The sequence below is a fragment of the Amphibalanus amphitrite genome, unplaced genomic scaffold (genome assembly GCF_019059575.1).
Source record: "Amphibalanus amphitrite isolate SeventyFive unplaced genomic scaffold, NRLGWU_Aamphi_draft 000729F_arrow, whole genome shotgun sequence".
NCBI classification, from domain to species: Eukaryota; Metazoa; Arthropoda; class Thecostraca; order Balanomorpha; family Balanidae; genus Amphibalanus; species Amphibalanus amphitrite.
Window position 1 is genome coordinate 107,002 of NW_024882223.1, and position 26,570 is coordinate 133,571.

At 51.7% G+C, this 26,570-nt stretch overlaps 1 protein-coding gene across 4 annotated transcripts; it reads right to left on the reverse strand.

Moving 5' to 3' along the window:
* Positions 1 to 377: 377 nt before the first annotated feature.
* LOC122365293 (centrosomal protein of 95 kDa-like) lies at positions 378 to 26,517 on the reverse strand. 4 transcript variants are annotated; one of them, XM_043336401.1, is made up of 20 exons: positions 26,352 to 26,470; positions 25,341 to 25,412; positions 15,146 to 15,277; positions 14,472 to 14,672; positions 12,978 to 13,072; positions 11,505 to 11,596; positions 10,945 to 11,204; positions 10,122 to 10,615; positions 9,295 to 9,369; positions 7,887 to 8,006; positions 6,938 to 6,979; positions 6,508 to 6,533; positions 6,237 to 6,396; positions 5,606 to 5,741; positions 4,959 to 5,066; positions 4,332 to 4,483; positions 3,333 to 3,448; positions 2,861 to 2,972; positions 2,000 to 2,322; positions 378 to 1,511 (listed from the first exon to the last, which is right to left on the reverse strand). In XM_043336401.1, the coding sequence occupies exons 2-20, from the start codon at positions 25,366 to 25,368 to the stop codon at positions 1,445 to 1,447; spliced, it is 2,739 nt and encodes a 912-aa protein (XP_043192336.1). In that variant the 5' UTR covers positions 25,369 to 25,412; positions 26,352 to 26,470; the 3' UTR covers positions 378 to 1,444. The 4 variants fall into 4 exon arrangements, with proteins under 4 accessions (XP_043192336.1, XP_043192337.1, XP_043192338.1 ...); XM_043336402.1 differs by lacking the exon at positions 6,508 to 6,533 and having other exon boundaries at positions 6,237 to 6,422; positions 26,352 to 26,489; XM_043336403.1 differs by lacking the exon at positions 9,295 to 9,369.
* Between the last annotated feature and the right edge of the window lie 53 nt (positions 26,518 to 26,570).

The following is a 26,570-nucleotide window of genomic DNA, read 5'->3' on the forward strand; positions in this document are numbered from 1 at the left end:
GCGGGAAATAATTATGGATAGAGAGCACATCAGAAAAACACTATTTTCACAAACAAGAAAAACACTATTTTCTCTTGTTCAAAAGAGAGTGCTATGACCCAGCACATACCAATTTGTAGCGCTGTCCTCCTTTAGCTCATTTAGCGTCTAAGAAAACGCACAACTGTGGTTGGTATCGAGAGCTTTCGGCGCTACCAAGACCACGCACGCAGGTAAATGTCGAGAACTTGCAGTCACCCAGACATAGCACTCATACGAACTACAAAAGCGAGCGTGAAACTGCTAAGCTATCTACCATCTGCGAGGCGTTGCATGCAAGAAAGGAAGTATGATTTGCGCATGTCTTTCACGATGGCTCAACAATGAAAAAAGTCCGATAGCCTGGAGGTTTGAATATTGTATTTTTATAGCAGAAAAATAGCACACGACAATTTGAGTCCCCTTCCCATCATAACTCTTCACGTTAACAAATCTCATAATTCGGATTATCCCTTCCCTCTGTCATTGCTTTCTGTGTTTTATCCACCAATCAATGCGCCAAGATCCAGGAGTGAATCTAATTTCGTAAAAGCACTTATGTTAAATGAGAAATGTTCTCAGTTACTAAAATTCCTCAGGCACTCGATGAAATGATGTGAAAACAAAACACTGATCAATAACAAAAAAAAAGCACAACAAATTAAAAGATACCCTGAGACTTCACAGCCATATTTCCACTTCGTAGTTCTTCGCTCGTTTTTCGCCCATTTTCACTACACCCCGTAAATAACAGGACATTTTAACGCACTCGCCACTACCAAAAGGACAGAACAAAACAAAGTCCCCGTCTAAAAACAAGCCACTGGGCAACCACATCTGTGTCGGAGACAGGAAATGCCGGGAACAGCGGCGGTTACCCGCTGAATCACAGAACACCACTGGACAGGAGGGACCGGCTCAGCCTCACAGATGCACGGAGAGGCGCACGGATCGCGCGCCTGAGGGACGGGACGCTAGGGACCGCACCATGGACCAACCCAACTGTCTCCCAGTTAAAACAGACGGACTGTGCGTCTGTCCGCCACTATGACACGATAATCCAGTGTTTGAGATCACAGACTAGACGCAGCCAGAGGAGACCAAGACGGGAGAGAGGACATGTGACGGATAGTGGGACGCAGGAATCTTATCACAAACTACTAACAAAAATTCGGTCAGGCCTGCAGAAGGCCACCTCAAGCGGTTAAGGAGAGCATAGTAAAAATGGACAACTAAAAAGCGGAAGCATGTGACAGAGGCAGAACTGAGACTACTAAACAATTTAGGAAACCACTATTCACTAATTACTTAGGAGAAATAAAGACAGCATCTAGTACTAGATGTCTAAATACAACGCAGGACGATAAACGAGAAATGATAGACGACAGACGATAGACGAGAGACGTGGTCAGAGGAGGGCCAACCTCTAGGTGACGCAGAATTTCCAGTTGGCCTCGTAGAGGTCGCTGCGGATTTTGTCCGCGTCCAGCTCCCTGAAAAATACGGAGCGATATACGTCAGCGAGAAGGCGTCACAACCAGACTCGAGTGGCCGTATTCACAATCACGGGTTATGGGTAGGGGTATGAGTAACTGGTAACGGGTTATTTTTGTGGCCGTATTCACAATCGAAGTTTACCCCCACCCTTAAACCGTGATTGTGAATACGGCCACAGCTGGGTACACACATGACCTAATAACCAACAGATCATACGGAAAGGCACGCACCGGTCAGTCAGCTGGGATTTCACGAAATGACATTGATACTTATGGTGCGCTCATATTGCGTGTCAAGGCCAATAAAAATAAAAACGATAAGGCAAACATGTGCCTAATGGCACACAAGCTAATAGTATCTCGAACGACAAAAAATAGTCCATATTTACAGGCAAAGTATTGTGCCCTAGTTTACAAGACACCCCCTTCCTCTCCCCCCTCTCTCTCTCTATCTCTCTCCCTTCCTCCCTCCCTCCCCTTCTCACCTGTACTGCGGCTGCCAGCTCGTCACCACCTTGTCGTTCAGACTCCGCACGTCCGCCTCCATATAGTCGCGGAACTCGCGTTTGATCCGGTCGGCCAGTTTCGTCTGCTCCTTCTCTGCCAGGGCAAGGTCATTCTTCTCCCGAGACAGCATCTGGGCGAGGTCTCGGAAGTTGGCCTCGTAGAACTGATGCATGCGGTTCAGCTCGGCCGTGTAGCCGTCCTGACCGTAGAACTCTCGGATGGCGCGCTTCTCGAAGGCGCGGACGGAGCGCAGCCGGTGCCGCTGTATCTCCAGCATCTCCTCAAACACGGCCTTCATCAGCTGCCGGACACGGGGTAGAAGATGAGGGTTAAGGTGTGGGAACATATCAGTCATGCCCTCCAGCATTTCCTCAAACACGGCCTTCATCAGCTACAGAAGAGATCGAGCGTCAGTGAGGAGCGTCACAGCTTTCGGCAGCTGGTGGACACGGGGGAGAAGAAGAGGGTCAGTCAGGATCCAGACCGGATGTCAGGGCCTTCTGCAGCTGGATAGAGGGAGAGGAAGATGAGGGTGAAAAAACAACGAGTCGGTAGATCATCTTTACAGCAAAGGTTCGATGATTCATGGCGGCTATAAACGTCGCACCGCCCCATTTAACGTTCGTTTGGCACCTCTGGACTCATCGAAGAGAATAAACCCTTGTAACTAGCAACTGGGAAGGCACTTAGTGTCAATTAGTCTGTGAATAAGCGAGAAAGTAATGTAATGAATGAGGACAACGGCGAGCACCCACTGCGCGAAAGATAGTCCGAGTCATTGTCTGTTCATTCGTTCACCCGCTCTCTCTCAGAGTAGCCGGGTGGGAAGGCTCACTCACCAGCTCCTCCCGGCTCCTGTTGAGGGCCGAGCGCGACTCGAACTGCTGTTTGAACGAGTCGACGAACCGCTGAGCGCGCAGACACGATATCTTGGCGTCCCGCGGCGCGTTCCTGATACAGAAGGACGGGAAGGTAGTTAGAGACGGTGAGGGAGCGGTGCACGGAGGAATAAAAAAAAAAAACTGACAGATTTCGGGCAGAGGCTCAGTCTGGTCGGATGATACTAGCCAGGCGATAAGGGAAGGGACGACTTACGTAGTTCTAAGTGAGTCGTCCCTTCCCGTATCACTTCCCGTATCACTTCCCGTATACCTCTAGGTAAGAAGAACAAAGAGGATCAGGTATGAGCATTGAGCATGTGATCAGCCATATACGCTTCAACATGCTGACCAGGAACATGGTCCATCACCTTGCCAAAAAGTGTGATACAGGGACTTTATAATCGCTCGTCGCCTGTGATCGACGACCCACCTGCGTTTGATGGCCTGTAGCCGGGCGGTGCGGAGCCTCCGGAAGCGCTGGTCGTGCTCCCGCTGCTGCCGGATGATGTCCGTCAGCAGCGCCTGACGCTGCAGCACGTCCTGACGCTGTGGAAGGCAGGTAGATAACGGTCAGCATACGCTGCAGCAGCATGTCATGACGTCAAAGGAGGTAGGATATTCACTATTCAGTCAGCATACCCGGCAGCACGTCCTGACGCTGCCGAGGGCGGATAGCAGCCAACATTCGCTACAGGCTGCACGTCATTACGGTGTAAGAGGATACCAGTCAACATTCGCTGCAGCATGTTCTGACGCTGCCGAGGGAGATTTAGTGTCAGTAGGGGCCACAGACAGGAGGATTGCGGGGTGGCGTCTGCCCAGACGTCCACGTAAGCGGCTGCCGAGGGAAGAGGAATTTTAGTTCATTACACTGCATTTGCCGCGATAACGAGGGAGGTAAGGCGTACCAAACATGTGCTGCCAGGGTGACGAATGATGACGATGATACTATAGCTGAACTGGTAATGATATTACACTGACGGCGATAATCAGTGATTAATTAGCAGTCAATACACATGCTAATAATTGAGGCATTATCGATGTTTTAGGGCCTCTTGTTTTGAGTGGACATTGTTGTCCATAAATGTCTACTGGCAAGCGTTGATATTTTACGGCTGGTCTGTGTTTACATTGAGTTTGTTTTGTCGTGTCTGGTGTGCCAGCCTTTCCTTCAGTTCTCACTGTTTGTTTCTCTTCAGTTTGTACACCATGTACAAATTGAACATGATGTACAAACTGCCCTCATTTACCTTCACTTTGTAGTCTGGAGGGTCTTTGTATTTACCTTCAGTTTGTAGTGTGTATGTAGTCCCCATGACTCACCTTCAGTTTGTACCGCGTCTGGTCCCCGTGACTCACCTTCAGTTTGTACCGCGTCTGGTCCCCATGACTCACCTTGAGTTTGTAGTGACTGGTCCCCGTGACTCACCTTCAGTTTGTAGTGTCGGGTCTCTGTGGGCTCGACCAGGTGCATGATGTACCTCATCTGCTGGCGGTACTGGGTCAACAGCTTCCGCTTGGTCTCCTCCGAGACCCGCACGTACGGAAACTCGCGGCGCAGAAACTCAAACACGTCCGTCTCTGCCGGGCGAGAGAGAGGAAACAGAATGACAGGTGGATCAGACAGTGTAAAGGGCGACACAAGTAAAAAGCACACGAAACGGTGAAGATGGAACGAATTCGGGAGATAAGCGAACATAATGAACACGAATGACAGGAAGAGCAATATCTGGCAGGTAGGGATTGGACGCCATTCATTTTAGCTCTGTACTTTGTTACGCAGCGTAGAATGATCCCACACAGCTGCTCGCATTGGTGCAGAAAGTCGGACGCTCAGCTGTTCCGTAACCACATTCGAGGGCTTTCACCCAAACTCACTTATCCTAGACTTATAAACTTATCACTTATCAACCTGACGTCCAGTCAGCCCTCCCCCTCCTTACGCTATTCTTCCACTTGGAGGCATCAGGCAGGTCCCATCAGTCTGCGATTTCAGCCCGCAGCAGACAGCATACTCCTTACTCTGTCCCTTCCCCTCTTTCCCTCCCCTCCTTACCCTCTCCCTCCACCTTGAGGTAGGTCTCGTCGGCCTGCGACTCCAGCCATCTCAGCACGCCGTCACTACAGATGGAGCGCCGGGACGACTGCTTGCTCAGGAAAGACACTGAAACACAGACAGGAAACGTCCGGGTAAGTTTATGAGACTATCATCACGATATCAAGGGATCAAACGACGGCACTAAGGCATCATACAGAACGGCCCAACCGGGCGCAGCATCACCCGTCCGCACGATTGCTGAGGCCACTGTTACGTCTATGGACCACAACCACTGGTAACTGACTCTGGTACCCAGATGCAGGTTCAATATCAAAAGTTGGAACGCGTCCCCGGCGTGGTCAGCAATCTAGGAAGGAGCGGCAGTCACCGCAGTAAACACTAATATATTTACATCATCTCATGCTCTCTTTCCCTCTTTCTATACTCACTGAGTCTGGAGTTCGGCGTGGGCGCACTGCGGACCTTCCTCCCATGCTCTCTCCCTCCCTCCCTCTCCCCACTCACTGAGTCTGGAGTTGGGCGTGGGCGCGCTGCACACCTTCCTCCCATGCTCTCTCCCTCTCTTCCCACTCACTGAGCCTGGAGTTGGGTGTCGGCGCGCTACGGACCTTCCTCCCATGCTCTCTCCCCTCTCTCCCACTCACTCAGCCTGGAGTTTGGCGTGGGCGCGCTGCGGACCTTCCTCCGCACCTCCCGCTGTACAGTCTCCTTGCAGAGCTTGTCGCCGGCCTGCTCCCGCGTGGTGCGGGTTACCGCACGCTCGCCGCCCGACTCGTGGATCTGAGCGGCAGAGAGAGAAAGAGAGAGAGAGAGAGAGAGAGAGAGAGAGAGAGAGAGAGAGAGAGAGAGAGAGAGAGAGAGAGAGAGAGAGAGAGAGAGAGAGAGAGAGAGAGTGCGGGAGAGGGTCGAGGATGGTCAGACACACAGGAGACAGAGGTAAGGAGAGACACAAAGTAAAAATAAAAAAGGAGTGCAATGAAAGATTACTGAAAGAAACGTAGAAACCAACATTAACGCTCGGCACGTATGGCAGAAAGAACAAGGGTCTGGCAGGCGCAAAGAAACGCGAGAAAAAGTAACGTTCGTGGATATACAGAGCGAATACAATGTCACCGACATACTTCTTTGGTCAATTCTGTACGTAAAAAAAAACAAAGATGCATGGAACGAAAGGGGCCCAAAGATAAAACAAACATTGCGGTAATGAGGGAGCAGAAAAGGACGTATGAACCTCAATAGCACCCCTTTCCCTTTGTCTCTCTTTCCTCTCCTCACCTCAGCGATGGTCTCTATGTTCCTGGTGAGCAGTCTCCTGCAGAGAGGCCGGCGTCCGTTCACGCCCGGGTCGCTGACGGAGCTGCGGTCACTGGAGCGACAGCGGCGCGCCGCCACGGCCGCCCCGCACGGAGCGCTGCGGCCGCCCCGCGCCCGGCCCGCCGTGGTGTCAGACGAGGTACCCGGCTGAGTGAAGGAGGTCAGAGGTCAGGTCACTGTAGTCAGGGGACAGGACAGGGGGTAAGGAGTACGGCCGCCGCGCGCTCGGCCCGCAGTCGTGTCAGATGAGGTGCCCGGCTGACGGAGGGGGAGGGGGTCAGGTCGGGGTCAAGTCAGAGGTCAGTTTCGTGGGGCAGGGGGTAAGGAATCCGGCCGCCGCGCGCCCGGCCCGCCGTGGTGTCAGATGAGGTACCCGGCTGACGGAGGGGAATTGGGTTAGAAGTCAGCGGGCAAGGGACAAATGACGAGCAGACAGATGTGAGAGTAAGGGGTCAGATGACAGGGGTCATGGTCAGAGGCAAGCAACAGAATCAGACATTGAAGGACAGACACTGAACCAATCAACAGTCGTAACCAATTAACACAAAAAGCGATGCAGACAATTATTAGCACTACAAATGAAGAATCAAGAATCAAGAATCAAGAATCTAGGGTTTAAAGTTCGGAAGACACCTGTGACATCAAGCCGTGTCATTACTCACCGATGACTTCTTTCGCTCCTTCTTTTCCGCACCGCTGCTGGTCTGGAAAATATATATGTTTTATTACAGTTGACAATATTTTGTATAACTGGCGTATAATGCATCATACAGAACTCTCGTGTGAGAATCGTGGAAGCTACAAAACGGGAAATTTTAGTAGAATCGATAGAAGAAGAGGCATTGTAAATAAGTACAGCGCATAAATGCATGCATAGTGAGTCCGAAGCCATCAGCTTTGGGTGGCTCAGTCTTAGTCCTGTGGATAGGCATTAGGCAAAGCTCTTGTTTCAACGGCTCAGCAGCTATAACCTTCTCGAGTCACTCAGTAGTCTGTTATAGTCAATCTCGGTGGCTGAGTCAAAACCTGCTCCAGCAGCTCTGTGCTTTGTCCGTAGTCTAAGTTCTGTAATAGTCTCTGGTCTGTATGTAGTCTGTGGTCTGTTATAGCTTGTCGTCTGTATGTAGTCTGTGGCCTGTTATAGTCTGTGGTCTGTTATAGTCTAAGGTCTGTTGTAGTATGTGATCTGTTGTAGTCTGTGGTCTGTTGTAGTCTCAGTGGTCTGTTGTAGTCTGTGGTCTGTTGTAGACTGTGCTATTATATTATGTGGTCTGTTGTAGTCTGCGGTCGTTATAGTGACTCTGTGGTCTGCGGTTGTAGTCTGTGGCTGTGGCCAGTCTCACCTGTTCTGGCCCGCAGCTGGTGGCCGGCTGCTGCTGCAGCTACTGCAGCTCCTCGCTGTGACTCTGGACTGTTGTATCTGTGTCTGTAGTCTGTGGTCTGTTGTAGTCTGTTGTAGTCTGTGGCTGTGGCCAGTCTCACCTGTTCGGGCCCAGAGCTGGTGGCCGGCTGCTGCTGCTGTAGCCGCTGCAGCTCCTCGCTGTGACTCTGGACTGTTGTGTATGTGTCTGTAGTCTGTGGTAGTCCGTAGTCTGTAGTACTCTGTCTCACCTGTTCGGGTCCGGAGCTGGTGGCCGGCTGCTGCTGCAGCTGCTGCAGCTCCTCGCTCAGCTGCCGGCTAATGTCCACCTCATCTGGCTCAGTGCCGTCCACACTGGCCACCTCGTCCGACTGCCGGGAAGAGAAAGAAGCGGTCAGAACAGAGAGAGGACACAGGGAAGGCATGAGTCCACGCTGGCCACCTCGTCCGACTGCAGAGAGCACAGAGAGGTGAGTGTGAGGACTGAGAGAGAAGGAGGGAGTGGGAGAGGGAGAGGGAGAGGAGGGAGAGGGAGAGGGAGAAGGAGAGAAGGAGGGAGAGGGAGAGAGAGAGAGAGAGAGAGAGAGAGAGAGAGAGAGAGAGAGAGAGAGAGAGAGAGAGAGAGAGAGAGAGAGAGAGAGAGGGAGGAAGAGAGATAAAAAGAAAAGGAGTGGGGGAGAAAGAGGGAGATGAGGAGGAGGGACAGTCCCAGAGAGAGCCCACAGAAAATGGGACAGAAGACATACCATCGGCACTGAATTTGCGAAGGATCTCCGTCCTGTGCGTTGTAAAAAAAGATAAAACAGTCATCAAATCATTACCGAATGTCAGATGATGGAACCGCGAATGACCATGAAACAAAGCAGAGCTGTGGGCCGCATCGAAACTCAGTGTAGCCCACTTTCATGTCATGAACAGATTTCTCAAAGGCCTCGACTGTTTTATAGCCTTCTAGGCCTGAGAGTCAGCGTCAAAGACAAACGGGCGTCTAAAGTAGAAAACTAATTGAATCGTATAATCAACTCCTTCCATCACCTCATTCCATAGTCCGTGCGGATGCGCCATTTAGGGATGTGTAAGCTTTCGGTTGTTGAAAGATTGGTCTGTTGCACTCAAATTAACATCCGTAATAACTGCAAGATGTTAAATACCAGAATACATTAGGCTGTGTAATACTGGAAGCGAGCGTAGTGCAAGCATTGACAAAAGCCAATCGTGTCAACGCATTGCGTTTGGGTCTAAAAATCCAATGAACCACAAAAATTCCCCAAAACAAAGGAAAAATCAAGGCACAGCTAATCATACGACCACTTTCAGACTTCGTTAAAATGAGTCAGACCACCCCTAACCTTTCATTGTGAGTCAGATCAAAGGGAGGAAACCAACTCATGATCTCTTTTAAATGGTTCAATAACAATTTAAAGCACCCCCCCCGACCTCCCACCCCCGAGGGTCACCGAACGGGGTGCAGGGACCCACCTCTTGGGTCCCCTTCCCTTTCACCCCGCATGGACCAACCCGGTCTGTGTCGGGCCACCCTCCCGCATGGGTCGATGAACAGGGAGACGGGCACACCGGAATAGGTTCCCTCAGGCACCCGTGTGGGTCGGATCACCTCCCCCCGTTGGGTGGATAGTAAGGAAGGGAGATGGGACCCACCTCCAGCTCAGAGTCGGCGTCAAAGGCCATATTCGTGAACTCATCGCCTCCCGCGCCCGTGTCCGTCCCGGTCTCCTGCAACACCGGGGTGCCGAACCGATTACAGCCATAGAAAACCGAACTGCTAGGAAAACGGAGAGTAGTGCACCAATTGAAGAGGACACAGTGAGCGCAAAGGTGGCTAAACATTATGGGCGAGTTCTGATCCGAGTTCGGCATCATACAAAATGTTGAGCTTCCAGTGTTAAATACGAATAAGCATCGGTTAGTTAGCGCTGATGTAACTAGAACTACTGGATTCCAAATGTCATGCTGTGCCTGTTCCATTAGCTGGGTTTGGGGCACTCGTCTGCTGTTCTTGGTGTGCGCTTGGTGCGAACTTATCAAAGCGTATTGTCGACATTTCTCAGTATAGGACCGAGAGACACACCCCAGTGAATTTCCTGGCGATGATTATGATTGGGTTTCAAGGAGTCTGGACTGTATCGGTTTTCGTCGCAACAAAATGATAAAGTTAGAGATCTCAGACGTCAGATAACCTCAAAACCACTTCATATATTACTCAACGTAGGTAAATTTTGGGAAAATGTTGGCTTCCTTTGTCCCAAGACGATGCGACTTGTTGGTTTATAAATGTAAACCAGATGTGAAAAGGTTTTGGGATAACCCAGAAATATCGGCGTTGAACAAAAGCCACCCCCCCCCCCGCTCACCAAAAGAGAAAAACTTTAATTAAATGAGGATGAAAATATGAAAGAAGACCCAGTCCAAGCTCTAAAATACCGTTCCTATAACACCCCATGCCGCCTCCCACAGCCATGACTCACCGGCGTCTGTTCGTCAATGAACTCGAAGCGGTGCGGCTCGTGGGGCGTCTCCTCCGTCTCCCCCTCCTCCGTCTCCTCGGTCTCCTGCCCCTCCGTCCCCGTCTCCTGCTCCTCGGTCTCCTGCTCCTCGGTCCCCGTCTCCTGCTCCTCGGTCCCCGTCTCGGTGGTCGGCGAGTCCTGTACCGCCGACTCACTGGAGCGGGCCGTCTCCAGCGAGTCCGCCCGCTGACCGTCTCCCTCCACCGCCGCGTCTCCGGGCGTCTCCTGCGGCGTCTCCGGTCCGTCTCCCAGCCCGCCGCCGGCCGCCGGCTCTCCGTCATCCTCCGGAGACTCCAGGGAGGAGGAGGCCGCCGGCGAGCTCTCCGAGGGAGAGGTGGCGGACTCGGCGGCCGGCGAGCCCCCGGCCTCCCGCGGCCCGCGCCGACCGCCCGGCTGGCGGCTCCCGGACTTGGTGATCGGGAGCTCCATCTCCAGCGAGTACTGCGACTCAGGGACTGTCGGCACAAAGGAGAGCGGTAGGGTCAGCGGTGTTAGGGATGGTCGGAACGCGACAAGGAATCGTAACGTTGAGTGGTGAAGTGAAATGAGTATGCAACCCGCCTGGGCCCAAGAGGCTGTGCGCCCTAACCCAAGACAAGACGAGTGTGCAACTACACCTAAGCATCAGGCCTAGGGTTAGCGTCGAGTGAGACGATAAGAATGTAAGAGAGACGATCACAAAACAACAGCCCATCATTATCCCCCTGTCCTCAAATCCTCTGTCCCACAGGGCGTGAAATCCTTATGCCCCCTAGGCGTCTCAGAACCCTTCTCCCTGACTCACAGCTGACCACGGCCGATCCGCCGCTGGTGGACGTTTTGGTGCTGGGACTGAGTGCGGCGCCGGCCGGCCCGGTGCCCGACCCGCTCGGGGTCAGTCCGGCAGTCTGACTGGCCGGTGACCCCGGCCCGTCAGCCGACAGGCGTCTGGAGGGGCTGCCGCCGCCCGAGCCGGGGGCAGAGCCGGGAGGAGAGCGGGCGGAGGACGGGGGCCGGCTGCCGGCGCTGGCCGAGGCACGCACACCGGCAGAGGAGCGGCGGGAGCTGGCGGGAGGAGGGGAGAGTGAGAGGAGAGAGTAAGGAAGGCGGAGGGATGCAGGAGAGAAAACCACTATCAGTCGCACACAGTCACGTCTTCAATACAAGATACATATCTGCGTGCAAAGGTAAAACGATTACGTTAGGGTGACCTCTGACCTGACGTAATGACCTCTGACCTGACTAATCATTTTTGCCTTTGCAAGGCAGATATCTACCCCCATTCACCGATTTCCAGTGCAGTCACTAAGCTGCACATCCATCCCTAACAAAAACGCGAGAGTTCCAGGACTCCCAGCGACTCACGGTGAGGATGGAGGGAGGTCCGAATCCCTGGCCGCCGCCGCTGCTGCCTCCTCTGATACGGCCTCAGCCTCCGGAGCCGCCGCCGCGTCCTCCTGGAAAACAGGGCACTGAATGTTAGTGGGGGCTGATGGAAAACACAACGGCATGGACCTTGAGAAGAGATCTCAATAGCATGATTTTCTCGAAACTAAATACCCATAGCCGCTGACTTGAAACCAGTAGGTAGTGTAATTTCAGTCGTGAACGCGGAAGCTAGTCATGGAACAACGCTATTTCGAGAGCAGTCCTAGCAAGCGGTTTTAAAAATACAGTGCGGATATATTCAGACCAGTACCGAATCTTCAATCAAGCTTCAAAGTTTTGTATTCCTGACTGGGCTCGTTGGTAACTCATCCCTTATTTTATTATTCCTGGAAGTTCAGACAGACCGCGGACAAAACCACTGCCCACAGGCTGAGCACCCGCTGACTTTATCGTTGTAAATCGACTACATATTGACTAAAGGTTCACTTCATATTTGACGCACAGGGATGGTCCGTTCCGGGGTCGGCACACAGCTGAGCTGCTCTGCTCTCTGTAACCAGTCTGGTACGCCTCCCCCCCCCCCCCGATTAACGCCAGTCAGAGCAGACCAAAGACCAGTGCCGGATGATTGAGGGCAGTCGCTGGTCGCCAAAAACCATGGCTCAGCAGAGCGAGGCGCCAAGCTAAAGGCGTCAGAATAAGAGTGTTGACGACAGGTCAGCGTTTCCTCATCCCTGCCTTGCCTTCCTCACAGGGAGGCACTGTGAGTTCCTAAAAGCGCACAACGGCATGTGCAGTGCACGTGCCGTCGTACGCGTTGCCTCGACCACAGGCCATCTGTGATCGAGTCTGTGATCTGTGATCTGGTCTGCGATCGAGGATGCACGTTGGAAGTGGTGCCTCGATGGATGCCTTTAGCCTGGTGCAGAAAATAGGGGATTCAATTACGCTATGCACAAGTCATTTGGAAATATCCTCTAGCACTTCCGCACATACACGGCCCACTCTCTCGCTCGCTCGTTTGTCACCCCAAAAGGCGTCTTACTGAGTAACTCGGAGTCAAAAGTCGGTCGGAGTCAATATAAGTCGGCAGGAGTCACAGTGAGTCAGTCAGTCACACTGACCTGTTCCGCAGACTGTGAGTCGGTCTGGGGTGGAGGAGCTGGTCTGTGGTCGGACGGAGTCTGTCAGAGTCACACTGAGTCTGAGTCATACTGACCTGTTCCGCAGACTGTGAGTCGGTCTGAGTCGACGAGCTGTGAGTCAATGCTGTGAACCAGTACAAGTCACTCAGAGTCACACTGACCTGGTCTGCGGACTGCGAGTCTGTCAGAGTCACTGTGAGTTACTCTGAGTCACTGACTGACCTGGTCTGCCGACTGTGAGTCGGTCGGAGTCGATATGACCTGGTCTGTGAGTCAGTGAGGGTCACTAGAGTCACTGACTGACCTGGTTTGCCGACTGTGAGTCGGTCGGAGTCGATGAGCTGGTGGTGCTCAGTTCCTCCTCCGTCTCCGTCAGACTCTCCTCCAGATGCCATCTGTCTGTGATGGGGGAAGGAGTGAGGTCACAGAGTGGTACATACGACGTCTCGTGAAAGGGGGGATAGGGTCACAGGGTGCCATCTGTCTGTGATGGGAGAGGGGGGCAGGGTGCCATCTGTCTGTGATGGGAGAGGGGGGCAGGGTGCCATCTGTCTGTGATGGGAGGGGGGCAGGGTGCCATCTGTCTGTGATGGGAGGGGGGCAGGGTGTCATCTGTCTGTGATGGGAGGGGGGCAGGGTGTCATCTGTCTGTGATGGGAGGGGGGCAGGGTGTCATCTGTCTGTGATGGGAGGGGGACAGGGTGTCATTTGTCTGTGATGGGAGGGGGAGCAGGATCAAAGGGTGTCATCTGTCTGTGATGGGAGGAGGGGGGCAGGGTCACAGGGTGCCATCTGTCTGTAATGCGTGTGTGGGGGGGGGGGGGGAGCGGGGTCACAGCTAGGATGGTACGGTACCGGTAAGCAGGGCTGCGGAGTCGGAGTCGGAGTCGGAGTCAGAGTCGACAGTTGTGACCGGAGTCGGAGTCGATTTTAGAAACCCGAGCCGGAGTCGGAGTCACCGAAAATCTGTCGACTCCGCAGCCCTGCTAGGTCTGCGGAGTCGGAGTCGCGAGTTGGAGTCGGTCGGAGTCGATTATTCTGCCCGGAGTCGGAGTCGAAGTCGGAGCTGTTTTTTAAAGCCGGAGTCGGAGTCGGAGTCGGAGTCGGAGTCGCCGAAAATCCATCGACTCCGCAGCCCTGCCGGTAAGGGTTCTCCCAAATCTGTGGCGGGCGTAATAAGATGTCCTGAGCGATGACATGATTAGAGAAGATACAACAGGCAATAGCTAAAAAAAGAGAACTATGGTTACGGGAGTGAATACTGCACCCCTCAAGGAGTGAAGACCGTGGCACATTTTACTTTCGGGAATAATAAGTATTTTTTATGGGTTAGGCCCTTTCGGTCCAATGGGACCATTTCAGAGCCGGGAGGATGATAGGAATTAGGGGGAGACATTGGTCTGGGCAGGCACCCTAGTGAGTCACCGGGGCTAAGCCCGTCCAGAGGACAGGCCACCCAGCCCCAAGGCACTCACTGCACCCGGCTACGGGGTGCGCTCCCTCGGGAGCAGCGGTGCCGCTCCAAGGGAGCAGCCCACATGATATAAAGTTGTCTGTCCAGCCCAGAGGGGGGTTGCGGCGTGGAGGAGAAGGATTTCTGTATCATGAGGATAGAAGCACGGAACGGTGAATAATAAGTCATTCACGCATACCTTTTCATCAAACAAAGAACCTTGCTCATGAATTTTTTACATCCAGGAGCTACCACATCTAAGACAAAACTCAATGAATGAAAAATACGCGACAATGATAGTTATCCCCACTACCAGCTGAGGCCGGATTTCGGCGGCGTCCGTACCGATTTCGTGCGAGCTGAGGTACTTGTGCAGGCCGCAGAAGATCTCCAGCAGGTTGTAGATGGCGTGTGCGTTGCCGGCGATCACCTGAGCGCCCGAGATGTGTGACAGGTCGACGTCGATCAGGTCCAGGGCCAGGTGGTTAATGATGGTCTGCACGTTATGCACCTCGTCCGACGGCGTCTCCGGGTGCTCGATAATGCCTAGAAGACGGGGAATGTTGTGACAAATTGGTGTGGGTGAATGCATTTGGAAGGCACAGAAGATAGGGTTTCTAATTTAGTTCGTAAGTAAAGTACGAGAAAGGCGTTCAGTGTCCATAGGACATCAAAGTGGGCCGGACATTTTCTCGTGGACATATACAAATCTGGAATCCGTTGTTATATCTATCATCTCGCATTTCATCTTAATATAACTTAACGCAATCCATATCCATGTTGAAAGAAAATACTGTTCTTCAATTAACGAATAAAATTAAATTTTGATTTCTCACTACAGAAAAAACTGCTTTGAGCTTCTCCCGAAATCAACCAGTAGACCGACCCACCCCAGCTGACCGACCTGGCGGCAGCTGCTGACCTCCCTCCCCCCTCCCCCGATCTGGCGGCAGCTGCTGAGCTCTCCCCTCTCCCCGCCCCAGCTGACCCTCCCCCCCCCCCTCCCCCATCTGACTGACCTGGCGGGAGCCGATGGTTGAGCACCTCCAGCAGGCGGACGAAGAACTCTGAGCGGATGTCGCGGATCTCCCTCACTGGCTCCACCGGCAGCTCACACCGCTCGATTATCTTGTTGGACAGACGCACACAGTCTGAGAGAGAACGAGAGAGAAAATCGTCAGTCACAGGGAAGTAAGCGATCAGCGACAGAATGACAATAACAGCCAGGAGGTCGTACAATTACACTGCAGAAAACTGCATCGAATGGGTGTCGAAAAATTCCTTCCACCATGTGACTCCCAAAAGCTTACATTCCACTTCTAGTCTTCTCTTTGAAGATCATTCCAGCTCATGACACATCAAGGCCAAATCGTTTTCTGTCGCTGCTGACAGCAATGAAGCTATGATAATAATGTTATGTTCAGTGATGACCATATCTTTCACTGAGTTGGACGAGCTTTAAAAAAAAGTAACAACTTCGGTTTGGTAGTCACTAGTCTATTTGTGTGCCTTGCACAAAGGCCAACAAATCATCATAGGCGCTCGACAGAGCCAGCCCGGCCAGCCGCTCATTGCTCAATGCTCGCGTCCTGTTTATTATCAAACGCAACATACATGACACGAGGCCATCCAGGGGAAACGCGCCTTCAGTCAGCGTTACCGTCGAAGAAGTGTAGCATAGGGACGGCATGATTATGATACACAGCACGGGTGTCGTCAGCAAGTCGGCATTGGAGAGAGAGCCCACGAACACTGAAACAGCGCGCATCGAAACGCATACTAAGGACACTCACTCTCATAACAAGTAATCATAACGCTGCGACCATACCATTCATTCAATAAGGTCCACTACCACAGGAAACACAAAACAACGAATTCCTCTTGAACAACACAGGCTGAAACGATATGTAGAATTAACGACCATAAAGACTTCAAACATCTCAACAAGTTCTAGGCCCCACGAGACCGTCGACACGATTATCCCAAAACGACTAACAGCACCACAAGCATCCACACACGCACCAGCGTCCCATTCATCTTCACCAAGCCATCACCAGACACCACACCCCAGCAATCACCACCGCCGCCACCCCCACCGTTGTCCGTGCGCCGCGCGACCGTCCGTCCGGGTTCATGATGATGATCCTGCCGTCCAGCTGCGGCTCCACCCAGTGGAAGGCCCGGAAGAAGCGGATCATGACATCCACATCCAGCACATTGACGGCGTCGCTGGGCTCGGCGCCCTCCAGCACCATGCGGTAGCCGTCGCCGCCGTCGGCCACGTGCGCCGGCACCACCACGTCGTAGTCAGCGGTGACGTTGAGCGGCTCGAACACCCCGCCCCGGCGGACGGTGACGGAGACGGCGCGCTGACCGGCCGGCGCCATCCAGTCTGCGACCAGACGCGCGCCGGCCAGGTGCAGGAAGCCGCCCGTGTGCGCCAGACCGACACTGTGGTCCAGAGTCAGCTGCAGCGTGCTGCCCTTCATCCGCACCACCGTCAGCGTGTCCTGGTACGGCATGGCCTTCAGGATGCCGCCCAGCGTGATGTCCCCCGCCGGGATGTCGCCGTTGGAGAAGGCCGCAGCGTTGATGAGCGCCACGCGCACAGAGTCGCGGAGCGATTCGGCGTGCCGTCGCAGCACCCAGAGCACCGCCTCGGCCACCAGGTTACCGAGCGCGCACTCGCGAGCGAAACACGCCTCCGGGGAGCCGGCCAGCGGCACGCGGATGTGGCCCAGCACCTCGGTACGGTTGTGGTCGAGCAGGCGGTCGTACTCCTCCATGATCTTGTCCACCTCCTCGTCGCTGCGGTAGGAGGATTTGAGGAGGAAGATGTGCGGCCACCAGTCGCGCACCTCGCCGTCGGCGTTGATGCCGATGTCGATCGAGCCCATGTACTTGCCGTGTTTGCCGGCGTGCACGATGGCGACTTTTCTGCCGGAGCGTTGTGTCACCACAGCGGGGTAGATGGAATGCGCGATGTCGGCTGGGTCCTCCGGCGTCATTGGCACGTACGTCTGCCACACGCCCGGCCAGGCCAGCGTGTGAGAGTGGCCGCCCACGATCACGTCCAGGCTGGACACCTGATCGGCGATCTCCAGGTCTCGGTCCAGGCCGGCGTGGCCGACCGCCACGAACACCTTCACGCCGTGGCCGAACATGTCGCGCCTCTTCTGGTAGCTGGCGTCGCCGAGGATGAGCGCGATCTCGCGGTTCAGCGCCTCCACCTCGTCCTCGAAGATGATGGTCTCGTTTGGTTGGAGCAGCACCTGCGCCTCGGGTGTGGTGTAGCCGAGAAGTGCCACGCTCATGCGCCTGTGGCGGCCGACCGCCTCACGCATCGACACCACGCGGTGGCGCGGACATAGCTTGGTGAACTCGGCTTGAAGAGTTTCATTGAGCTGGCTGAAGTCATAGTTTGTGCAGAGGAACTTGGGCCCGATTCGGTGCATAAATGACAGGAGATTGTGAATGCCATCGGTGAACTCCTGGGTACCCAACACCAGGGCCGTGTAGGGCATGTGAGACACGACATCGGCGACCATTTTCCAGCCGAAATAGGAGTAGTAGATGTGACCTTGGAAGAAATCTCCGGTGTTCAAATTGAGAGGATGATGATAACGATGGGCCATATGCTTTCCATATGCTACGGCGCGGGCGAAACCTCCATAACACGTAGTATTCGTTGCTGAGGCGTTCTTCGGACAGACATTATTCAACGAGGTCACTTCATCAAAATGTGAGTGAATATCACCCTGATGAACAATGGGCAGCCAATGGCATATGATTTTACCACAGGGAAACATCTCATATGCCATCAAATATTCTACGTTTGGAACAACCAATAATGATGTAATAAAAATTACAGCATTCATGACTTCTGCCAAATACTCTTCAAGCTAGAATCGCAGAGGAAAAAAGCGCTTATATTTCAAGCTTTCAGCCCTAGTCAGATGTCTTGAAATATTCATCTATGCGCTAAGATATCGCCAAGGTTCTTGCGATATTGCCTCGTAAAAAAAGTTTTTGGCCAAGTCAAGATTTCTAAAACACGTCGAGCAAATTACGCCGAGCAACCTATTCAATTTCTATTCGATGTACTCTGTCGACGTTTCGGGATCTTGCTGCCGCTACCGAGCAATTGTGGAGCAACTGCCGATTAACAACAACTTGAAATTTTCGTTTCTGCGCCGTTAGGAACCGTGCTAAAGGTGAACATAGGCACTACAGTTTGAAGAACTCCAAAACGAGATGGTAACTTTTCCAAGGCATGGGTGTCTCATTGCAGCTTTGCAGAACCCAGCAATGAGATGGTTTTAACTATCCCGAGCCATAAACAAAGCGCCGTGACAAAACGAACATAAACCGATTAGGCATTGATAGATTCCTGCTCCAGTGTCCAGAAACGAGTTCAATTCTGAGTAAGCTAAAAAAAAAAAAAAAAAAAATGGGGCACACCTTTGAATTGAAAGGTGAGAATGAGACCGCACCGCCAAGCTACATAGTTCCTTGAATGTTCCTTGAATGGCGACTTTCTTTCGTATCCGTGGTCTATCCGTGGTCGTATCCGTATCCGTATCCGTGGTCTAGTCGCAACATGTGGATATGAGATGTGTACGAAAGAATGTTTATAAGAAAAGTCACGATGAAAGCCAGCGTTCCAGCCAGGGGCGTCGTTTTGTATAGGCCTGGTAGGGCCCGAGCCCTACCAATGTTTATTTGGGCCCTACCAGTGTTCGCTGAGCTCTACCAATCTTTTGTTACTTGGTAAAAAAAAATCAAAATAAACAGATAAGCAAATAAGCATATATGTACATTCGTCACAGATGTGTGTGGCCTGTGGGCCGTAGGAGCTGCTGTCGCGAACCCTTCGCAAGCCGGCAGGGGATTCTTAGGGAAAGGCAAGGTGTCCTCACTCCTCAGGCCGGCAAAGGGTCTTCAGAGGCCGGCAGCACCTTCAGAAGTTCAGTGGGGTCCTTAGAGAACGGCACGGTACTCTCAGACTCCGGTGGGATCCTCAGAATTGCCGGTGTGGGCCACGCAAAAGTCACTGGTGGGTGTCCGTCAGATGCATATGTGTGGGGCTTTCAGAGGCGCCGGAGTGGGACCTGCACAGTCGCCGGTGAGGGCCCTCTTAAGCGCCGTTTCGGGGCCCTCAGATACACTGGTTTATGGCCATCACAGATATGCGTGGGACCCTTAGAGCTGCTGAGCTGAGTGCTGGTGCGGGCCCTTCATAGGACGACAAGGGGACCTCAGAGGTCGGTGGTGTCTTCAGGAGCGCCGAGGGGTCCCTTTAGACCGGAATAGTATTCTCAGACGCCACTGGGACCCTCAGAGTCACCAGTGTGGACTCAGTGGAGACGTCAGAGTCGCTGGTGTAGGGCCTTAGGAGCCTCTGATGAAGACCCTCAGAACTGGGGGAGAAGGGGCCTCAGAAACGCCGGCGTGGGCTCTCAGAAACGCCGGTGTGGGCTATCAGAGGCACTCCTCACAGTTATTGGGGCCCTAAGAGAATTGGTGTTGGACCATCACAGGCGGGCATGCAGCTCGTAGAGCCGGCTCCTAATAGGCCGGTAAGGGCCCTCAGAGGCCACCAATAGGCCCTCAGAGCCGAGGCCACCAATGCGCCCTCAGAGCCAAGGCCACCAATGGGCCCTCAGAGGCCAGCAAGAGATTCTCAGAGACCGTGAGGGGCAGGCTGGTAAGGGGCCCTTGGCGGCCTCTTAGGGCCTTAACTGGTGACAAGGGCTCTAAGAAGCCGGCGTGGGGCACTTACGAAGATCTTAACCCGCGCCCTGCTGGGGGGGGGGGTGTTTGAACACACCCCCCTTGTGGTTTTTCGCGAATATCTCAAAAACAGCGGCGCGGAGCGCCGCCGTTTTTGGTACACCTTATCATACATCAATTCTACACATGTTGTTAAAATTTCAGACCAAGGTCATTCAAGGTCAGGTCACCAGGTCACTTGAAGTGACCTCACCTCATAAAAAGTTTCAATGTCTGTCATAGCTACACCGAGTGACCGATCGCTTTGAAACTTTCAGCGATTGCTAAGAGCAATAGCATGTACAAAATGTATATCTCAGAATTTTGATATCGATGACCTAAGGTCAGGTCAATTTTGCGACCTCCCCATTATAAGTCAATGGGAGAAATTGAAATGCGCCTCTTTTGGACTAAAGACATTATAAACACTCCCAAACACTGACTTACAAGTGGTTTAGACACACTGAACATGGAAATGGTGTCCGTGACCCCTGTTTATGCCCTGAGGTCATCTAAGGTCACGAATGGTATCTAACAGTTTTTCGCAAATAACTGTTGATAGAGGCATGCTAGAGCGATGAAAACGCCTTAGATGTGTTCAGCTCGACGATACGGATTGACTGATATGCAACATGACCCTTTCCGGTCAGGTCATGACCTTGACCTGAGGTCAAATTTTCAAGTTGACCTTTCAAGGTCAAGTTATAGTTCATTCGATGCGTCTTGACGAGAGGAACACGAATCACGATGCTGGTAAAAGTAAGCTCGTACAAGGCTTGGGTCAAAAGTTATTGCAGAAAAACTGTTTCCGAAAAAATCGGCTATTTTTGCAGTTTTTGCCCCCTGCAGGCAAAACCGTTGACGTTAGGTCAAATCTGAGAGAATTACTCAGAAAGGGCGTTAATAGGGCTATCGAATGCGCTTTTCCGCGGCGCTGTAGCTCTATTGGTTCCCGAGTTATGCGCTGGCTTCTTGGAAATTGTCGACATTCGACCTGGAAATCGGCGAAATTTTGCCTTCAATGACCTCTGGTGACCTGACCTTTGACCTGACCAAAAAATTGACCGAAGTGATTTCCTCATTATTTTTGACGCTCTTTCGAACGCCGCCTTCCGCGTATCGCTACGTGGCCCAGGAGCCGAGTTAGAAGGGGGGTGTTCAAACACCCCCCCCCCCCAGCAGGGCGTGGAAATCCAGGACCCCCAGCCGGGCGCGGGTTAATGCGCCACTTAGGGGCCCATGAGATGCTCTGACGAGCCCTGTGGGGTCCCTTTGAGACGAAATATGGCCAGCGTGGACCCTCAGCGGCCGATTGGCGCCGCAGGGACCCGAAGGGCCCCCTGGACCCGATGGGAGGGGCACGCGCCCCCTGTGCCCCCCCCCCACTTGGCTACGCCACTGGAATCTATCATGCTATGTTTAAGATCTCTGCAAGATGTATCCCCCGTTTGCTGACACTGCTGAGAAAAGGCAAGATCGAAAGGAGGCTTAGCGGGCTGTTTGGCCCCTTATCGAATATCTAGAAGATATCATTGACTTGTCACCGTAAAGGAATTGTGGGCGTCACACGTTGACACTAAGGGACACCGTGCCGAGTTGCGCAAGTGGAAGCACAGTGCACACCGAGTAACGGCCACCAAATGAGTGGTACGAGTTGAAGTTAGTCGGCAAAGTGATAGTGGTTACATTTTGGTATGCCGACGGGGCTCTGCTTGTCAACTTTCTAAAACAGGGGCGCACAATTGATGATGTGCGTCCATTCGATAGACATCGAGGAGAGGCTATAGGGAAGTTGACATAAAGTGTGCAACTGATCCACGGCCACGCACCTGCGTACTTGCGCGGGGTGACGATAAGTTAACCCTCGCACGACCAGGCCATTTCTCATAACACGAACGACCAGGGGGGGGGTTACGACCCCCCCCTGGCGTTTCGAAACGGAAGGTCGTAGAGCTTAGCGGAAAAAACCAACGGATTGCTCTCAACGAGATCTCGCGATTGGTGGTATATTTTTTGATCCTAGGTCAACATTTGACCTACTTATGACCGGTCAAAGGTCAAATTTTCCGAAAAAATCAAACTTTTTCAAATTTCCGCGGCGATTGCGGCAAAACGGTGGAAGATATCGACTTGAAACCTTCACTATCGTGTTCCTTGATCAATTCTCTATCGTTTGGTATGCATTTCGTTTCCCTAGCTCTAAAAATGGCGCGTTGGGAGCGCCGGAAGTCGGCAAGGTCACAGTCGGCGGCAGAAATTCGAAAAATCAAAATTTAAATTTTTGAAATCTGATTGTATTTTTGGATTTGGGAGGTCCATTTGCTCCCTATAGAAGCTAATATTGCTGCATATTCCCATTGAGGTGACAAGAATTAGCAAAATAGTGGTTCGGGCGCTTTTCAAAAATAGTACCGGACGCTGTTCCTCTTGTGACGTCATAGCTCCGTGACCTGACCTGACCCGGTCAATTTTCTTGCACCACACGATAGCCAATGCTTGCCCCAACATGCATGGGAAGTTTCATCATGATCCATCAAACAATGTGGGTATCACCGGCAGATAACCTAGGGATTCGGCGCACACGTTTGGTAACTGTCGGCCGGAGGCTGTACCTCTTATGACGTCATAACTCCGTGACCTGACATGACCCGATCAATTTTTTTTCGGCAAAAGATGCGCAAAGGTTGCCCCAGAGGGTATTGAAAATTTCAGCCCGCTACGACAAGCCGTTTAGCGTGCACTTCGAAAAAACCTCAGGGGGGGTTGATACAACCCCCCTAGGCGTTCTAGGGTTAAGTGATGAAATGTGGCTTCGAGTTGTTGTCGCATCCACTTTTTTCCGAACCCTGCACCCTCTGGTTGCCACCTCTTCCCCAACATAAGGAAATTAGCAGTGGCAGCTTCGCTGACTGCAGGGAGACTAAAGCAGCCGTCTTGGACGTGGAATGGGTCCAAAACCCAATTGATTATGGAGACTTTGAGGGCTCTCCCGAAGGCCGAAGCGCTGCGCGAAATGTGTTTGTCTTAGCGGTGGTTATTTGAATAAATGAACTTTTTGTCTAATAAGTCGATGACGTATCTCTCTGCTTCTTCATGGTCGGGCATGTAACTTTCTGAATGCCGGCTTGTACCGTCATCCTTTTATTTTGGCAAGCAGGTCTTTCTAACTATCGTGGTGTTTCGAGACCTCGTTAGTTGTCGAACCCTGCGATTGGCGTGGGCCTTCAAAGCCGTTCCTGGCCCCGTAGCCGTCTTTTTCATTCGGCTTGGGCCATCAAAACCGTCCCTGGCCCCTTTCAGCACAGCCGTGCTTTTAAGTCGGCGTGGGTCTCTTTCAGAATGGCGTGCATTCCTCCGACACTATTATAACTGCCTATTTAACTGCACGTTTTGTGCATGGAGCTCGTTGAGGACCTAGACTTCCAAAATGTTTTTTTTTTTAAGATTTTGGTTTGTCTTGTCAATGACCAGGGCGAAAAAATAAGTGGCCGAAATCCGATGAGAAAGGCAGATTTGGGGGTACCCTACCTTTTAAGCCCCGCCACATGTGGCCGGCCGCCGCCTTTGGGCCCTACCAATCATTTTCGGAAAACGACACCCCTGGTTCCAGCCGCCTCCTTTCAGGGCGCAAAAGGCGAAGGAAGCATTTCAAGCAAACGTTAGCAGTCCCGTAAATGTAATTGTTTCGGGATGCACTTATTATACAATAAAGGGTTTAATTAAATCTTTATTTATACAATAAAGGGTTATAAAGGGTATCGCTAGAGTTCAGAAGATATCTCAATCAATAGAAATCAGACGTAACTCTCCCAGCGCATACCGAATCGACTTCCCTGACGTCACCAATGTTGTCAAAGCGGTCCGTTTCTAAGCGGGCGAAGCAAGGTAGGTTTATTGAAGGACTGGCCCCGACCCCTACGTAGCCAGCGGTGTATCTAATTGTAGATGGCGGCACCATCGCCTCGTTTTGACAGCAGCGGCGCAAGGAAAACCGGTGAGCCGAGCTATTTCAAAGCGACCCCTGCTGACAGCCGAGACGCCAAAACAATACGCTGATTTGTAATTCAGTGTGGTGGCCCTCCAGTTCACCTGCTTGGGGCCAGTTCATTCCCAACTGTGAAGGTTTCACCTCACTCATACTCCGGCAGTGGTAGACCCAAGGCCATCGGTAGACCGAACCATGCTGGTTGGGTGACGTCACATGCAATATGCATATTTGTGGCATCTGTTGACCTGGGCCCTGTTTCACCGGTGATAGCAGCAAGCTGCTATCACGTTTCGCGAGCTGACGTCATGTTGTGACGCCATACTGTTGACGTAATGGGTAGTTCCGGCGCACGATTGCCGCGACCTTGGCGGCGGCATTAAGTGACGTATGAGCCTAAAAGTAAGAGTTTACGCATTCATGATAGTATATATATTTTTGATATATATTTTTTCAATATGATGTATTTAAAAGAAGTTGGGTTTAGGAAAAATTTGGACATTAACTTCGAACATTTAGCTGATGACGTAAAACAATATTGCGGCAATCGTGCGCCAGAATTGCCCCTTACGTCAGCAGTATGACGTCATCACATTACGTCAGCTCGCGCAATATGATAGCAGCGTGCTGCTATCACCGGTGAAACAGGGCCCTGGCGTACAGGACCCTGTTTCAGCATAAGATGCTACCTGAGGCTAGCGGTATCGTGGTATTGGGTTTCCATGGAAACATCAGCAAGCTTCATTGGAATGTGCTGCAAACTGAATACAATACAATGCGTGAGCAGTGTTTGTTTGGCAATGGCGCTGTCGTAGCGATTAACATGCTCGCACAGCTGTACGGCCATAGGATCCTCGACCTCGTCCCCAGGGAGACGGGACGGGCCCCGGTTCCGGCGGAACCTTGCAGCCGTCTGCGTCCGACTCCGCCGGCCGCATGGGGACGCGAGGGTGTTACGATACGATGGCGAGACGTCTTCTGTCCTATCTTTTTTTGTCTGTATTGATCAATAAACCGCCAGTGGAAACCGGAAGAGAGAGACGAGGCACCAATGTGCGACCATTCTTGACGAACTCACTGAAGCCGTTTCGATTCGCATAGCTAAGAATGTGACTGTTGCGGAGTCAGAGTCAGACGGAGTCACAGTTCTGACCGGAGTCGGAGTACATTTTAGAGACCAGAGCCGGAGTCGGAGTCACTGAAAATCCATCGACCCCGCAGACCTGCCAGGACTGCGGTGACTCCAAAGGCCTGGTTAAAACTACGGTTTACTCTCATTGAGTAGGTAGGTATATGTGGACAGGATAGGAGGTAATGCATCAAACGACCGTACACACTTCAAACACTTCTGACCTCCGGCCACCGGAGACTCAGCGAACGGAATAGGTACAAAACAAGTTCGACAGAACATGGGACTATATCAGAGGCCATGGAAACGTTTTCGTGTGAAACCTTACCTCTTCTTCTGATTTTCCTCTCAGTCATGTTTACAGATGTAGTTGCCCAAAATTTCTATAAGAGTCCAGCTCCTGGAAGAGAGGAAAAATATGTCAGACCATGGTCTTATCATTTATTATAAGTAATAAGTTTTAAAGGTCTTGTGCTGTCATCATAAGGACATCCCTAAATGACTGGTGGGCTATGTTGTAAAGGGCATTATCTCAGTTTTACAAAGAAATGATCACACAATTCCACCACAACTAAGCTGAGATGAAGCATTACTAAAATACTGAATGCAAGATCAATACCTCGTATAGGCACCATTAGCCTCTAATTATACATTTGCTAAATGATTATTATCTTTAATCTTATCTATTAATTATCTATTAATCTTATCTTTAATCTATCTGCCTAACATACCTTAAGAGGTCTGGAAAAGCCTCTGCACACGCATCAAAAAATGCAATTGCATTCTTAAAATGCTTGAGGCATTAACACTTAAACCAACAAACAAACCTTAAAACCTATAACCTACAAACCTACCCTACACAACCTACAAACGTACAGCGCCTCTCCTCAGTTTGAGTTGGAAAACCTTCATGTGACGTCTGATCTACTAATGCCAAAGTTTGATTACTGGGCAAGGCACCTTGACCTGGCCTTGCTACTCCCTGGCCATTCAAACCCATTGTCATAGATACCAGTTAAAACCAGTGATTTATGATCTGAGTTGATGTTACTGCATGGTACACTGAATATTGTGCTTAATCCAAATCTTTTGGACTTGCATTTTAATTTACTAATGCAAATTATTTCAATGGAATATCACATAGCAAATATAATGATCCTGACTGATATCAGGCATTAATTTGAAACAACAAGCAATACAATAATAGGATGAAATCTTAACAGCGCAATTATTACGCATAAATCACACAGCATGCATAGGACAAGGAGCGTTGAAATTGAAACATAAAAAATGCAATCACAGCTTGAGCTGAGCACTCTTTTATTCAACCTTCACTCACCGGATAAAATAGGAAGTAAAGGCAGCGTCTATCAGAAAATTACAAGTCGTTCCTTCACCCACCTACCCCACCCCTAACCCCGCAAAATTAAACCGGTTTCCACCCCACCTATCCCCCAGCATGCCCGTGTAAAATGTAAACACCAAAAATTTTCCATCGCTCAGCTGTCGTTACCAAGGCAACCGCCAGCGACAGCACGTGGTTTTCAACCAATAGGAT

Coding starts and splice junctions, on each gene's coding strand:
- LOC122365293 (XM_043336402.1), bottom strand. CDS start 25,368: ATGACTGAGAGGAAAATCAGAAGAAGAG. Junction 2,323..2,860: donor ACAGGAGCCGGGAGGAGCTG/GTGAGTGAGCCT, acceptor CGTGTCCGGCAG/CTGATGAAGGCCGTGTTTGA. Junction 1,512..1,999: donor AGCTGGCAGCCGCAGTACAG/GTGAGAAGGGGA, acceptor CGTATTTTTCAG/GGAGCTGGACGCGGACAAAA.